Source organism: Muscardinus avellanarius (assembly GCF_963383645.1).
Source record: "Muscardinus avellanarius genome assembly, chromosome: 11".
Classification (NCBI taxonomy): domain Eukaryota; kingdom Metazoa; phylum Chordata; class Mammalia; order Rodentia; family Gliridae; genus Muscardinus; species Muscardinus avellanarius.
The window spans coordinates 102,148,657-102,162,160 of NC_137797.1; the positions used below are offsets into that span (position 1 = coordinate 102,148,657).

General features: G+C 37.6%; 1 protein-coding gene across 1 annotated transcript; it reads right to left on the reverse strand.

Annotated features, from left to right (window-relative positions):
• Positions 1-2,710: 2,710 nt before the first annotated feature.
• On the reverse strand, positions 2,711-11,662 carry KLRK1 (killer cell lectin like receptor K1; the record flags this gene model as incomplete). The annotated part of the gene is made up of 7 exons (XM_080705020.1): positions 2,711-2,828; positions 4,693-4,796; positions 5,162-5,313; positions 5,869-5,904; positions 6,115-6,207; positions 9,559-9,666; positions 11,623-11,662. The coding sequence occupies 7 exons, from the start codon at positions 11,660-11,662 to the stop codon at positions 2,711-2,713; spliced, it is 651 nt and encodes a 216-aa protein (XP_080561146.1).
• Positions 11,663-13,504: the final 1,842 nt, after the last annotated feature.

Here is a 13,504-nt window from a genome sequence, read left to right on the forward strand (position 1 = left end):
TCAGGCATAACTTGGTCAAAATGCTAAGAACAAAAATGAAGAGAACATCTGAACAGGAGTGAGAGAAAGAGAGGACAGTCATTAAGAAGTCCAGGTAGAAACCAGAGATGCTGGAATTCGACAGATAAAATTCATTGTCCAAATCATATTTTAGGCCAAGTAAAAGTATGCTCCAAAGATTAAGGTAAAATAAAAATATGCCCTAGAAATAAAATTGGGAATCCATCAACAGCAATGGGCCTGATAGCAATGGAGGAGAGTTTGTGTGTGTGTGTGTGTGTGTGTGTGTGTGTGTGTGTGTGTGTGTGTAGGGTTGAATTTGCTGGCATTGGATGCAATATGTAAGAAAAAACAAGCTTCAAAGACGACTACAATTTGTTTGATTATTTTAGCTCTTTATTTTGACATAATTTAAGACTTAGGAAAAGCCTGATAATTAGCACAAAAGATAATTGTAGATCCCTCGCCCGGACTACTTACATGTTATATTTTTACCATATCTCTTATTCTTTCTTTCTTTCCCTTCCTCTCTTCCTCTTTCTCTCTTCTTATCTCTCTCTCTCTCACACACACACACATACACACACAAACACACAAACACACAAAGGCACACATTTCTCTCTTTTGTAATTTTTACTTTTTGGTCCTGGGGTTGGAATCCAGGGGCATTCTAACTCCAAGCCACACCCTCATCCCTATTTTATTTTTATCTGGAAACAAGGTCTCATGAGGTTCACAAGTCTCACTACTTGCTGAGGCTGTCCTTGAACCTGCGATCCTCCTGTCTCAGCCTCCCAAATACTGGGATTACAAATGTGGGCCACCATGCCTGCCTTGTTTTGTAATTTTTAAACTCTTCTTTTTATCAGTTCTTCCTTAATTCTCTTCTGTGTTTGTACTGGTGCGTTGTGATGATACATTCCAGGGTAATGTTTATCATCTCAATCAGAGAATTTGAAAGATTTTCTGTCAAACGTCTTTGAGAACCAATATCATTTATTTTTCTACTGAAAATACTAGTATTTAGACTATTATTAACCTGGAACTACTTCAGATCCACTTTCTGATTGCAGCACTTTTGGACTTCTCTGTTAGGCAGACTTTGAGCCTCTACATAAATGGGAGCTCATTCTTGGTTACCAAAGTTTTCTGGGGGTTTTCAGTCGCCCTCTCCATCTCAACAAAGGTTAAGACTAGCAAGAGTCTTTGTCACTATTTCCTTAAGTGTGGGTTTTACTTGCCATTTTTTGTATCCGCTTGTAGCCCGTGGGGGAATCCCAGTTTTAAACAGAGAATTTGCTTTTCGTCTACCAGGTTAGGTGGTCCCGAAGTCTTAACCTTGTGTGTGTGTTTTTTTCTCCATGACTACCGTCAAAACAGAAACTAATGGCCCCCAAGTTTACCTATTATAAGCTCTCGGAATAAAAGTCCAGTTTCCGTGGTTGCTTTTCTGTTACAATTTCCTTAATTTTTACCTACATCTGATATTCCACACATTTTTAGCCCCTTGCCAGTTTAGTAACACTTTCCTTAAGTTACAATATATTATACAAAATTATTATGACACATTTTCCATGAAACATAAAGTTGGGCTGTTTTCCCCTCATGTCTTGGTTTACTTGGGCTATTATAGCAAAGTAACATAGACTAGGTGAGTTATGAACAAGTGGAACTTACTCATTGCATCTTGGGAGCCCAGAAATCCAGGATCAGGTTGGGTTCTGGGAACAATTCTCCTGTGGGTTGTAGATTTAAATTATTTTCTCCTCTTGTGATACAAAGATGGCTAGGAAGGTCTCTGGAGTCTTATTTTTAAGGCATTAATTCCACTTAACCAGGAGTTTATCCTTGTGACCTAAATTACTTCCTAAAGCCCTACTGCTTTTTATCAGAATCTGGGGCCTTAGGATTTCAAATATGAATTTTGGAGGGACATGGATATTCAGCCTATAAATACTGATTCTATAAAATCGTACCCTTCTCACTTGCAGAAGATATACATATACATACACTCCATCCCTACAACCCAAGAGTCTTCACCACCTCCAGCATCCACTCTGAGGTGTGATGTCCAAAGTCTTACCTAATAATTATCTAAATCAGATAGGGCCAAGACAAGCAGAAAAGTCTACCTCAGTGAGGAACTTGTGAAAAGATGGGTCCTGGAGAGACATGTGCATTCCCCAGAGGGAGAAACGGGGATGAGACAAGAATGATAGGTCCCCAAACCAACAAGGCAAACTCCCGGAGATCTCAAAGTTCAAGAACAATCCTCTGGCTTCCTCCTCTGCGTTCCAGGGACCCCGGGGAGCCCCTGGGAGTAGCATCTCACCCCGAGCCGGCCACAGCACTGCCCACCTGTGCCTCTCTGCCGGCACCCATCCGTTTTCTATGGTGTGTGCTTGCTGGGCGGGGGTGTTGCACTTTGGGGCTTTATAGGGCTGCTGCTGTCTCACTATCCCCCCAGGTTGGTCCTACTCTTTGGAACTGAGGCCACGCTTTGACGACCTCTGAATTGTCTTCTTTTGCCTTGCAGAATATTGGACGCTTGCAGCAGCCGAATCGTCCTAGGGTCTCATCCAGGAAGACCTAAGAGGTCTGAGTTTTTGTTCTCCTCCTAGCTGGTACCGCTCCTGCTGCCACGAGCCCCTCTCTGCCCCTCTCTGCTCCTCTCTGCTCCTGGCCTTTGCTGGGACGGGCCCTTGGCTCTTTACCCAGCCCGTCGCATGCAGATGTAGGTGTTGGGGTTGAGGCAGTTTTCCGTGTAGCCTCTGAAGTTGGAGCTATAGACAGCACAGGATTCGTTGTAAATTTCCACCATTGTTAATCTGCATTAAAGAGAGTTACGTGCACCGTTCATGACTTCATGAATGCAGACATATAAAAATGAAATAATATTCGTAAGACTCCAAGCGTAGGAACCTATAAGATACTGCAGATTGCAGGACCATGCCTGGCCCTTCTAATTCACAAATATACAAAAGATGGTCAACTCAGCTAATCAAAGCAAAATTTGCATGGCATTGTGAATTACAGGCCACTCTTTTTATTTATTTATGTATTTATTTATTTATGTATTTATTTATTTTTGCAGTACTGGGGGTGGAACCCAGGGGCATCCTAACTCTGAGCGACACCCCCAGCCCTATTTTTTATTATTTATTTTGAAACAGAGTCTCACTGAGTTGCAAAGGGCCTCACTAAGTAGCTGAGGCTGGCTTCAAACTTGTGCAATCCTCCTGTCTCAGCCTCCCAAGTGCTGGGATTACAAGCTACATGCCACTATTTTTCATACACTGGAAATTAGTAAATTCAGAAGGTTAAGACCCCTTTATACAGGCGCCTAGTGAAATGGAATCTTTATGCATACTTAGATATTTTAGAAAAACTAGTATTTAAGTTAGAAACGAATTCAGAACTCAATTTAGAATTGAACAGTTGCAGTATTTTACTCCAAAAAGAAATGAACAGCCAGGCCTGGTGGTGCATGCCCATAACCCAAGTACTCTGAGGCTGAGACAGGAGGATCGTAGGTCCGAGAGCAGTCTCAGCAACTCAGCGAGGCTCTCAACAACTTAGATTTTGTTTCAAAATAAAAAGGGTTGGGGTGTAAAAAATAGCAGAAAAAACAAAAATAGTTAAAAGTGACCGAGTATAATCCAGTGTAATCCTGGCAGAAGTATGATGAGAGTGCCAAGGTAAAATGGGCACAGAGATTAAAAAATAAAAGTGTGAGCATAATTTTGTCTGGACCTCTGCCATTCTCCCCCCACCCCGCCCTTGGTACTGGGAATGGAACCCAGGGGAGTTCTACCTCTGAGCTACACCTCCAGCCCTATTTAATATATTATTTGGAAACAGAGTCTTGCGAAGGGTCTCAGTAAGTAGCTGATCCAGTCTCAGCCTCCCAAGTCCTGGAATCCCAGGTGTGCACCTCCACGGCTGCCTGTGACTCTTTTATACACGTATAATGGGAATATGCATAGATATATGTGACTTGCAAAGGTATGAGAAAATGCTATTAATAATAAAGGGAAAGGAGCAGCTTCGTTAAATGAGTATATATTTTAAGACTGTATTTCAATTAAATTCTATTAGCTACACATTACTCCAGAGTAACAGAAAATAGATTAGCTGCTGACAAACAGAAAGAGGTCTATGGAGTAGGAGGTATGCAGAAGGGATGGTAGAGGTTTGGGAAGAAACTTTCGCAGGGGATGGATATGTTCATTGACTTGGATATGGCTATGCTAATTGACCTGACATGTTAATGATTTTGAGTGTATACATTTGTCAAATATTATCAAATTGCCCACTTTACCTAGGTGCAATTTATCACATGGCAATTATATCTCAACAAATTTAGTAATAAATACAAACAGGAATACACATGACATGTTAATTTCAACCTTTCTGCCTCAGTCTCCAATCTGTAAAATGGACATGATATCAGGTCTCCGCTGTACCATACTTAGCATGTAGTAAACAATTTTTTGTTACTCATTAGTACCCATATTGGCTACTCAACAAGACTCTTCTAAATTTAGGCCCTAAGGATGTTTTTGTCCAAATATATTAGACTATGGGAGTGCCCACGATTGTTCCCCCTCAAAACAAAAAGAGAAATAGATGAATGATCACAATGATGACTTAGGAAAAAGGAAAAAGAAGCCTTTTGAGCCCAAGACTTACTGGTTGGGCGAGAGAATTGAGCCATCTTCCCACAACCAGGATCCGTTGGTTGTCAGTTTCGTGAGACCCATCCAATGATAAGACTTCACCAATTTAAAGAAATCCTGTTTGAAGCCACAAATAAAGTCCAAATAAAATCAGTGTTCAGTATTGACAAACAACAATCAAAAAAATAAAATCAGTCCAAATAAAATCAGTGCTCAGTACTGAAACACAACAATTAAAAAAACAAAATCAGTGCTCAGAATGTTCATAAGCGAAGGCCATAACCACTTAGTCATTTCTTCTCATGCTTGGGGAAAGTGTATTTTGTCAGCTATTTAGCATAAACACCACTTTCACTTGAGTGCGCAACAATTTGAGGGTGGGTATTATAATACCTTACTGCAAAGCCCCAGGTACGTGTTCTATGAGTTATTTCAGGCATTGGGATCAAGTCTAGGAAGAGTGATTAAAACAAAAATTCAACCTGTTCCACTTGGTTGTATATCTTCAGAAGGCTGGAATTTTGAGACATACAAGAAGCTTGGCTCTGGTGCCAAGTTTTGGTCTCATTAAAAAATTGGTAGCAATGGTTTCTATAACATAGCCAGGTATCAGGACACGGGCCACAGTAACCATCTGGAAAGAGAGACTACATTATAGCGGGTTTTATCTGGACAAGTCAAATGTTTTTCCTATTCCAGCTCCAAAATTTAAAATACAACTAAGCCAGCTGGGTGTGGTGGTGCACTCCTGTAATCCTAGTACTTGGGATGCTGGGACAGGAGGACCACAGGTGCGAGGCCAGCCTCAGCAATTTAGTGAGACTCACAGCAACCTAGCAAGAGTCTATTTCAAAATAAAAAGTAAAACAGGCTGGGAGTGTAGCTCAGAGGGAGAACACCCCTGGGTTCAATCCCCTGTACCAAACAAATAACAACAACAACCACAAAAAACCCTAAACCGTTCTAGTTATACACAAAGCCATTTTATATAAAGGGAGACACCCAAACTAAGGATCTTCTACTCTCTACAAGCACTCCATTGTTTTAAGAAAATAAAGCTACAATGAAAGGTAGACAAGACTCAATTCTTTCCTTCCTTTTCATACTACTGGCTATATACCCTACTACACGCTAGTATATAGAGAGCTAAGCAATTTGTTCTTCAAAATATTTTAAATAATCCACTCACCTTTTGAGGGAATTGAAAGTTCTTGGTTGTGTAATGCTGTCAAAATAATTATAATTATTAAATGTAGTTAATAAATTCTAGTCCAAGCAAAAGCAATTGGCAAATTTCTAAACTAACAAAAATACAAGGAGAAGACTTGTTTATCATTGCTGATTTATATTTCCATGCCTCTGAATACTAATCAAAGTAGTGCATTTCAATTGTTTGATCAAGAATATGGCAGACTATTTCTCTGTTATGACTTACAATTTATGAATAGAGGAGTCCATATTGTTACCATAACAATGAAACGTAGCGCCATCAAAATAGCAATAAACCGGCCAAGAAAATATGGAGATACTGTGAAAGAAAAAGAAAAGGAAGATTAAGAAAAGAAAGAAAAGGGGTAAAGGATCCAGGTATTGTGTGTTTAATATAAATATCAGAGTGCTTTTTATAAGGGAGTAGAGCTAGCATATTTTCTCAGAACAGGTAGTAAAAGTACTTGGCAAATGATTAAAAATAAGAATGCAAAAAATGTAATATTCCTTCCATAATTTTCTGCAAGTTATCTAGCCATCTCTCTACATAGGTACAACAATTAATATAGACGGTGCAATCATGTTTTAAAAGCATATATTTATAAATATACAAGATATTATGAATTTTTTCACTTATGATAATATTCTCATAATTATGCCACATTTCACCTTAAAAGATGACAACATTGTATAAATAGTTGTAGTATGTTTTGTTGCTATCTGGATAAAATCTAATTGTTGACAGACTTGATTCATTCCAATGGATATTTAAATTGTTAGCTTTTATTTTTAGAAATAATGATACATTTTATATAAGTCTATGTGTATTTTTGAGTTCTTCTCTAGATAAAATTCCTGCTATGGCAATAGCTGAGTCAAAGGTCATGTATATGTTAAGTTTTCCTAAGGATTGAAAATTCCAGGTCAAAAAAGGTTGTACCAATTTACAAAATAACAAAAATAAATATACGATTCTGTTAGGCTCCATCTTCCTCAGTAGGAAATACTGCTCACATATCTTAATTATTAATTTGGTAGGAAATTTTTCTGTTGTGAAAATATCCTTTGCTACACCAAGTTTTATTTCATTTCTCTGGGACTTTTCCTGTTTTTATTGAGTCACTAGCTATTCCTTATTTTTTAGGTTGAGAATATGACACCATTTATTTCAGATATTATTTTTGTTTAACTTTATGATGAATTTGGAAAGCTGAAATGGTTAATTTTTCTCTGATTCACTTAAGCAAACTCTCTTTTATGGCTTGTAATTTTTTTTCTTGTGTACTGGGGATGGAACCCAGGGGCATTCTACCTTCGAGCTGAACCCCCAGCCCTATTTTTATTCTTTATTTTGAAACAGGGTCTCACTGAGTTGTGGAGGGCCTCAAAACAGCCGAGGATGGCCGGGTGTGGTGGCGCACGCTTGTAATCCCCGCGCTTGGGAGGCAGAGAGGAGGACCGACCGCGCAGGTTCGAAGCCAGCCGCGCGCGCTGGCTTAGGAGACCCTGTTTCCAAATAAAAATGTAAAAATAGGTCTGGGAGTGTAGCCCGGAGGTAGAAGGGCTTCCAGGAACCCCAGTACCACCAAACAACAACAACAACAACAACCAGCCAAGGATGTTCACAAACTGCAATGCTCCTGTTATTAGTTTTTTTTGTGTGGGGTGATGGGAAGGGTGGAACCCAGGGCCTTTCTACCTCCGGGCTACACTCCCAGACATATTTTATACTTTACTTGGAAACAGGGTCTCACTAAGTTGCTGAGAGCCTCACTAAGTAGCTGAGGCTGGTTTCGAACCTGTGCGATCCTCCTGTCTCAGCCTCCCAAGGGCTGGGATTACAAGCGTGCACCACCACGCCCGGCTCCTGTTACTAGTTTTTGAAACAGGGTCTTGCTAGGCGGCTGAGGATCTGTAGAGGTACTAAGACTAACCACAAATCTAAGACCTTCCTGTTTGTCTTCTAAGTGCTAGTGTTACATGAGTGGACCACAACACCATCTAAGCTTTAAAATGAGCTTTTCAGGAACATGCTATTTCTAAAAATGTGGTGCATCCCAGCTTTCCAAAAGAATCACAATGAATGCACAGATATACCAAGATAATTTGTCTGCAAAATTGCCATCTTTTATCCCTGAATGTATTCTAGTTCCATTATGAATATTTATGTTCATCAGTAGAAATTTAAATTAGTAAGTTAATTTCTAGGTTTTTAATATAAAAAAGTTTTTCTACTTTTTTTTCTCATTTCCAATGATAAAACATGACATTTTCCTTCATCACAATTTCCTCATATTTGTAGTTAGAAAGACAATTGATGTGTGTGTGTGTGTGTGTGTGTGTGTGTGTGTGTGTGTGTGTGTGTGTGATACTGGAGACAGATTCCAGAAGCATTCTACCTCTGAACCCTATTTTGTACTCTTTTGTACTCCAACCCTATTTTGTATTCTTTATTTTGAAACATGGTCTCACTAAGTTGTAGAAGACCTCACTAAGTAGCTGAGGCTGGCTGCCAACTTGTGATCCTCCTGTCTCAGCCTCCCAAGCATTGGGATTACAAGCATGCGCCACCACGCCCAGCTTGATACTTATATCTTAATTTTCAATCCAGTCTTGATAGCAAATTTTTTACTTTTTATAGTATGTAGGGCCTATACATTTGTGAGTTTTAAGAGATTTGAAACCACATATTTTGCAATTATTTTAATTTTTTCTTTTAATTCTTGTTTTATAGCAATTAGTTTTTGCCCTTTTTGGTTAATCATTTAGTATTAAAAAAAAACAATCAATATTAAGCAACAATAATAATAGCAAAAAATATTCGTCTTTTTCTAACTATAAAGGAAATGCCCACATCATTTAACAGTAAATTTAGTGATGTTAATATCTGTAAGATAAAGAACAGTATTTATATTCTTGAAAATTTTTAAATTAAGATCTTTTTAGTTAAGAATTTACATTAATTTTTATCCAATGTCATTTCAGTCTTATGGATATGATCATGTAATCTTTCTCTTTTGATTACCACATATAGTACATTTGTATTCCTATTATAATCATTTTAACATCTTGTTATTTGTTAAGAATTTATTTCCAATTTTTAATGTTCTTGCTTGTATGCAAGTTGATTTTTATACTTATATTTTTATGAATTTTATCTCCTAGTTTTTATAAAAATCCACAGGTGAAAGCGATTTGTTGATTTTTTGCTTTTGTATAACTATTTCTAATATCTAATATCAATAATAGTCTAGTACACTTATATGTACATTTGAGTACTTATCTTCTGAACTAATAAAAATATTTCTGTAAAGTATAGTCAAATTTTTGTTTTTATAATATTTAAGGACTTAACTCTGGAGACTTAAAAAACAATTTGTCTTCTGTTTTCTATTTCTAATTACCCCTCTTTAAAAGTAGTTACTGAGCTTCAGAGTCTTGTCTCAATTATCATTATTCTAAATAACCTCATCATATTCAAAGTATGAAGACATTCTAAACAATAGTTTCTCCCAATCTCATTACATATCTTAGCGTTCTATTAGCGTGAATGCCATTTCTGTTTGTCTCAGGAAGGTAAGATAAATGGGCACCGGCCACTGACGCAGGAACGTTGTTCATAAAGCTCCCTCAGTTCCGCGAGAGAGGACAGGTAAGATTTGGGACTCACAGTTTTTTCTCCATATGTTTGTTATTATTGTAGATCTTCGCTTTTGCCCTTGTTTAGAAGTTTCACGCTTTGCTGGTTCAGGTTTATAATTGTGACAGTCACTCATTTCTGGAGAAAAAAAATTCAAACCAGTATGAGCCGTGGCCTTTCTACCACTTAGGGTTTTGTTCTGTTTAGTTTTTTGATGCTGAGGATGGAACCCAGGGGCTTTCTACCTCTGGGCTATACCCCCAGACCTGTTTTATATTTTCATTTGGAAACAGGGTCTCACTAAGTTTCTGAGAGCCTCACTAAGTAGCCGAGGCTGGCTTCGAACCTGCTGCCTCAGCCTCCCAAGTACTGAGATGACAAGCATACGCCACCACGCCCGGCTTAGGAATTTAAAAAGAAAAAATTAAATGTATCATTGCCTTGACTACACTGCCCACAGACATCCTTTGTAAAGTACAGCATGGATTGACTTTTGCTTTATATTTCTTCCTCATTGTGATATTTTGCTTTGTTGTATAGATAAAGTTATACTAATTCAACAACAAAATATTCTTGGCAAGATCCCATGGGCTTTAAAATGAGTTAATTCATTACTTATCAAGAAATCAAACATTAAAATAGACATTATATAAAGTGGGGAAAACAAGAGTGGAGAGAGATAGACATGTTTTTACGTTATACATCCAGATTTTCCTATCTAGATAACTACAATCCTTTACTTTTGCACCCCAGTTTCCCAACGCACAAAATAAGAAAGCAAAAGAAAGAAAGAAAGAAAGAAAGAAAGAAAGAAAGAAAGAAAGAAAGAGAAAGAAAAGGAGGGAGGAAGGAGACAGTCCATTAGAGATTACAAAACCATGAGATATGTACACAAGGGAATTTTACTTGGCCAAAAGAAAAACAAAATTAAGTCATTTGTAGGAAAATGGATGGAACTGGAGCACATTAGCTGAGATTAGTCAGTCACAAAAAGTAAAAAATCAGATGCTCCCCAATTTACGGTAACTAGGAAGAAAATGGGTCATAGGAGGAACTCTAGAGGAAGAAGGAGAAACTACCGATGAGCAAATAAGGCGACCGAACTGAGGGCATGGCAGGGGAAGAGGGAAACTCCCTAATGTCCATGATGGACATTCACAAACAAATCAAAGTCAACCACTAAGCTAAAAATGAGAAGGAAGGAGGAGGAGGGAATGGAGTGGGACTTGGAAAAGGGCCAAATGAGTGATGTGTGCATGTATGCCTCCACCATATTGTACCCCATTAAGATGTATGACTATCATACACCAATAAAAATTAGAGATACTTTAAAATTAAACGAAATATGATTGATTTAGGGTCAATAATGTCAGTCGCATGCAAATATTTAATAATTATTAGTTTGTCTAATTTCTTTATAATAAAAACCATAGAAAGACTGAAATAGTAGGATATAAAATTTTAGGATAAAGACAAATAAACAATGTTGCCTCTGAACAAAACAAGTAAAAAATTTTGCTCTCTTCTTGAAATATTAACTATTTGCTGAGTACTGAAAAGCCTTTTCTAACTGATATTATAATGCTCATTGTCATTTATATAAACTTTAAGTCAGTTTATCTAACAGAGTTTAACATTGTTTGCATATATAATTCAATTATCAAGATTGAATGAAATAACTGAATGTTAGAGACGGCCAAAGTCACATTGATTATTCAACATAATGTTACTAATCATGAATAATTTATAACACTTAAATAAGTTGTACCTTCAAATTATGTCACTTCGTTTGAATATTCTAGAATTCTATTAAGGTAAACATGGTATGTCTTCTCTATTCGAGGAGAAAAATTAAAAATAAAAGCACATAGAGGCTATACTGCCCAACTCAAATCTAGAGAGTGGTAAAACTGATTCCAAATCAACTCTTCCGACTCCAAATCTAATTGCCAGTTCACCATATCAAGCTATAGGTAGATATTAAATATAGGAAGGGAGAACTTTACACGTTTTTTAATATTTCATTTAAAATAAGATTCTAGGTATCAAAAACTATACAGAAACAGATCTCTGGGTCACAGGGGGAGTGCCTACCCGCACCCTGGTGGCATCTCCGATCACGAATCAATCCCATCGTGTGACGGTGATGGGGCGTCTGCTTCAAAGGGTCTCACGTCTTCACAAGGGATTCCTGAATGAAACGAAAGTTCAGCACTTCTGTTTTTTCTGCTTTTTTATCTTTGGGGTGAGAAGAAACATTTTGATTGGACAAGAAATATACAGAGAAAAAAAAAGTTCCCCTTAGGCAGAGCTTAAAAAAGAGAGAATGAAAATAATAATTCACAGAAAGCCAGGTAAAATCAATTTTATATATCTCACCTGGTTAAACAAATGTTCTAAACTCTAATGGTCGTTTTAAAGTCACTTATGTTAAGATTTAATTTAATCAAAATAGTTGGCATCCGTGATATTGGTCAACAACATGTACTTTTCTGTTTTCAGGGTTTTTTTAAGGGTGATAATTGATTTATTTGTAAGGCAAACTCATGTAAGACATAGGAATTTTTGTTGGGTGCCTTCCTGCTATGCTCTAATTTGCTTTTATCCAGGTAATCATCATCAACATCAATCATGTGTTACCACAACCATTACTAATGCGCATTATTTCATAGACGTTTAGCTAGTAACATTTTACAGTGTCTAGCAGGGCTCCCAGGAGAAAATAGCTTTTTAACGAATATGCATGATGCTTAGATTTTACAAATAAAAGCTATCCGTGTTTGATCGTGACAGTTGGTAGAAATGGATATGACTTCCTTCATTTTTGCATGCAAAGCTTTGTACCACAGAAGCTGTCTTCCGCCACGCTAGAAAACTCGCATTAGAATTCTGGTTGAAACTCAGTCCTTTTGATCCTAAGCATTAAGATCCATCCTTCTAGTTCTGCTTAAGAAAAGGCTTCTCATAAGAAGCTATGGCGATGCTATAATATCTGACGCTTTAACAAGTACATCCTAATTACGTACCACGGGGAACTATGACGAAGAATATACTTCAGCCGTGATAAGCATTTCCCGCCCTCAGAATTTCTAGTTATGTAAGAAATAATTAGAATGATTCTATTAATAGAACTATTAATTTTTTAGAACTTTTATAAGTGCCAATAATGTAAGAACCTTTCTTAAGCTTGAAATACAACTTCTCGTCTCTTAAATGATAGTTGTTACACACACACACACACACACACACACACACACACACACACACCTGATCAGAGAACGAAGATCCCGGTTCTTAAGGATAAAAGTCCTCTATGGAACTGGAAAGTTTTGCCAGGTCCTGTGCTCTTGATTTAGAACTGAAAGTCAAGTTGCCCACTTATTTTTGATCTCTGAGGAAGATATGAGACGTTTTCTTCTAATCTCACCTTCCTGTGAATGAAACGTGGTGCAGACCACAGTCCTTCCGCCCCATCACTATAGGGAGGCTTCTGCTAATTTAGTGAATGAAGTGTGGCGCCCACTTCTGGGTAACTCTTAGGTCCTGACAACATGATGATGCTTAAAAATGATGATGCTAGTGATAAGAAGTGGCACCGAGTTTTGAGAAACATAGGGTGAGACTGCAAATCTCTTCATCAAACGTGAAAAAGCTGTGCAAAATAGGGTTGTTAAGAACTGTGTAAAAATGGAGAATAAAAGCAAATAAATCCAGTCACCCTGTGCACGTGCTGTTGAGTCACACCATGTAGACTATAACTGTAGGGAGATATGTGTCATACACACAGAAACATACACGCACATACATGTTACCTATACATACATATGTCTTTAACTAAAAGATGAAAATGTATACAAAATAAGCGATTCCATGGTAAGCCACCATTCACTGATCTTAAATCATCACCAGTGTGTCGTCAATATTCATTCATGTTGGGGGGGGGTCTCAGTCTCATCCCTGTTCTTTTTTCCTTTTT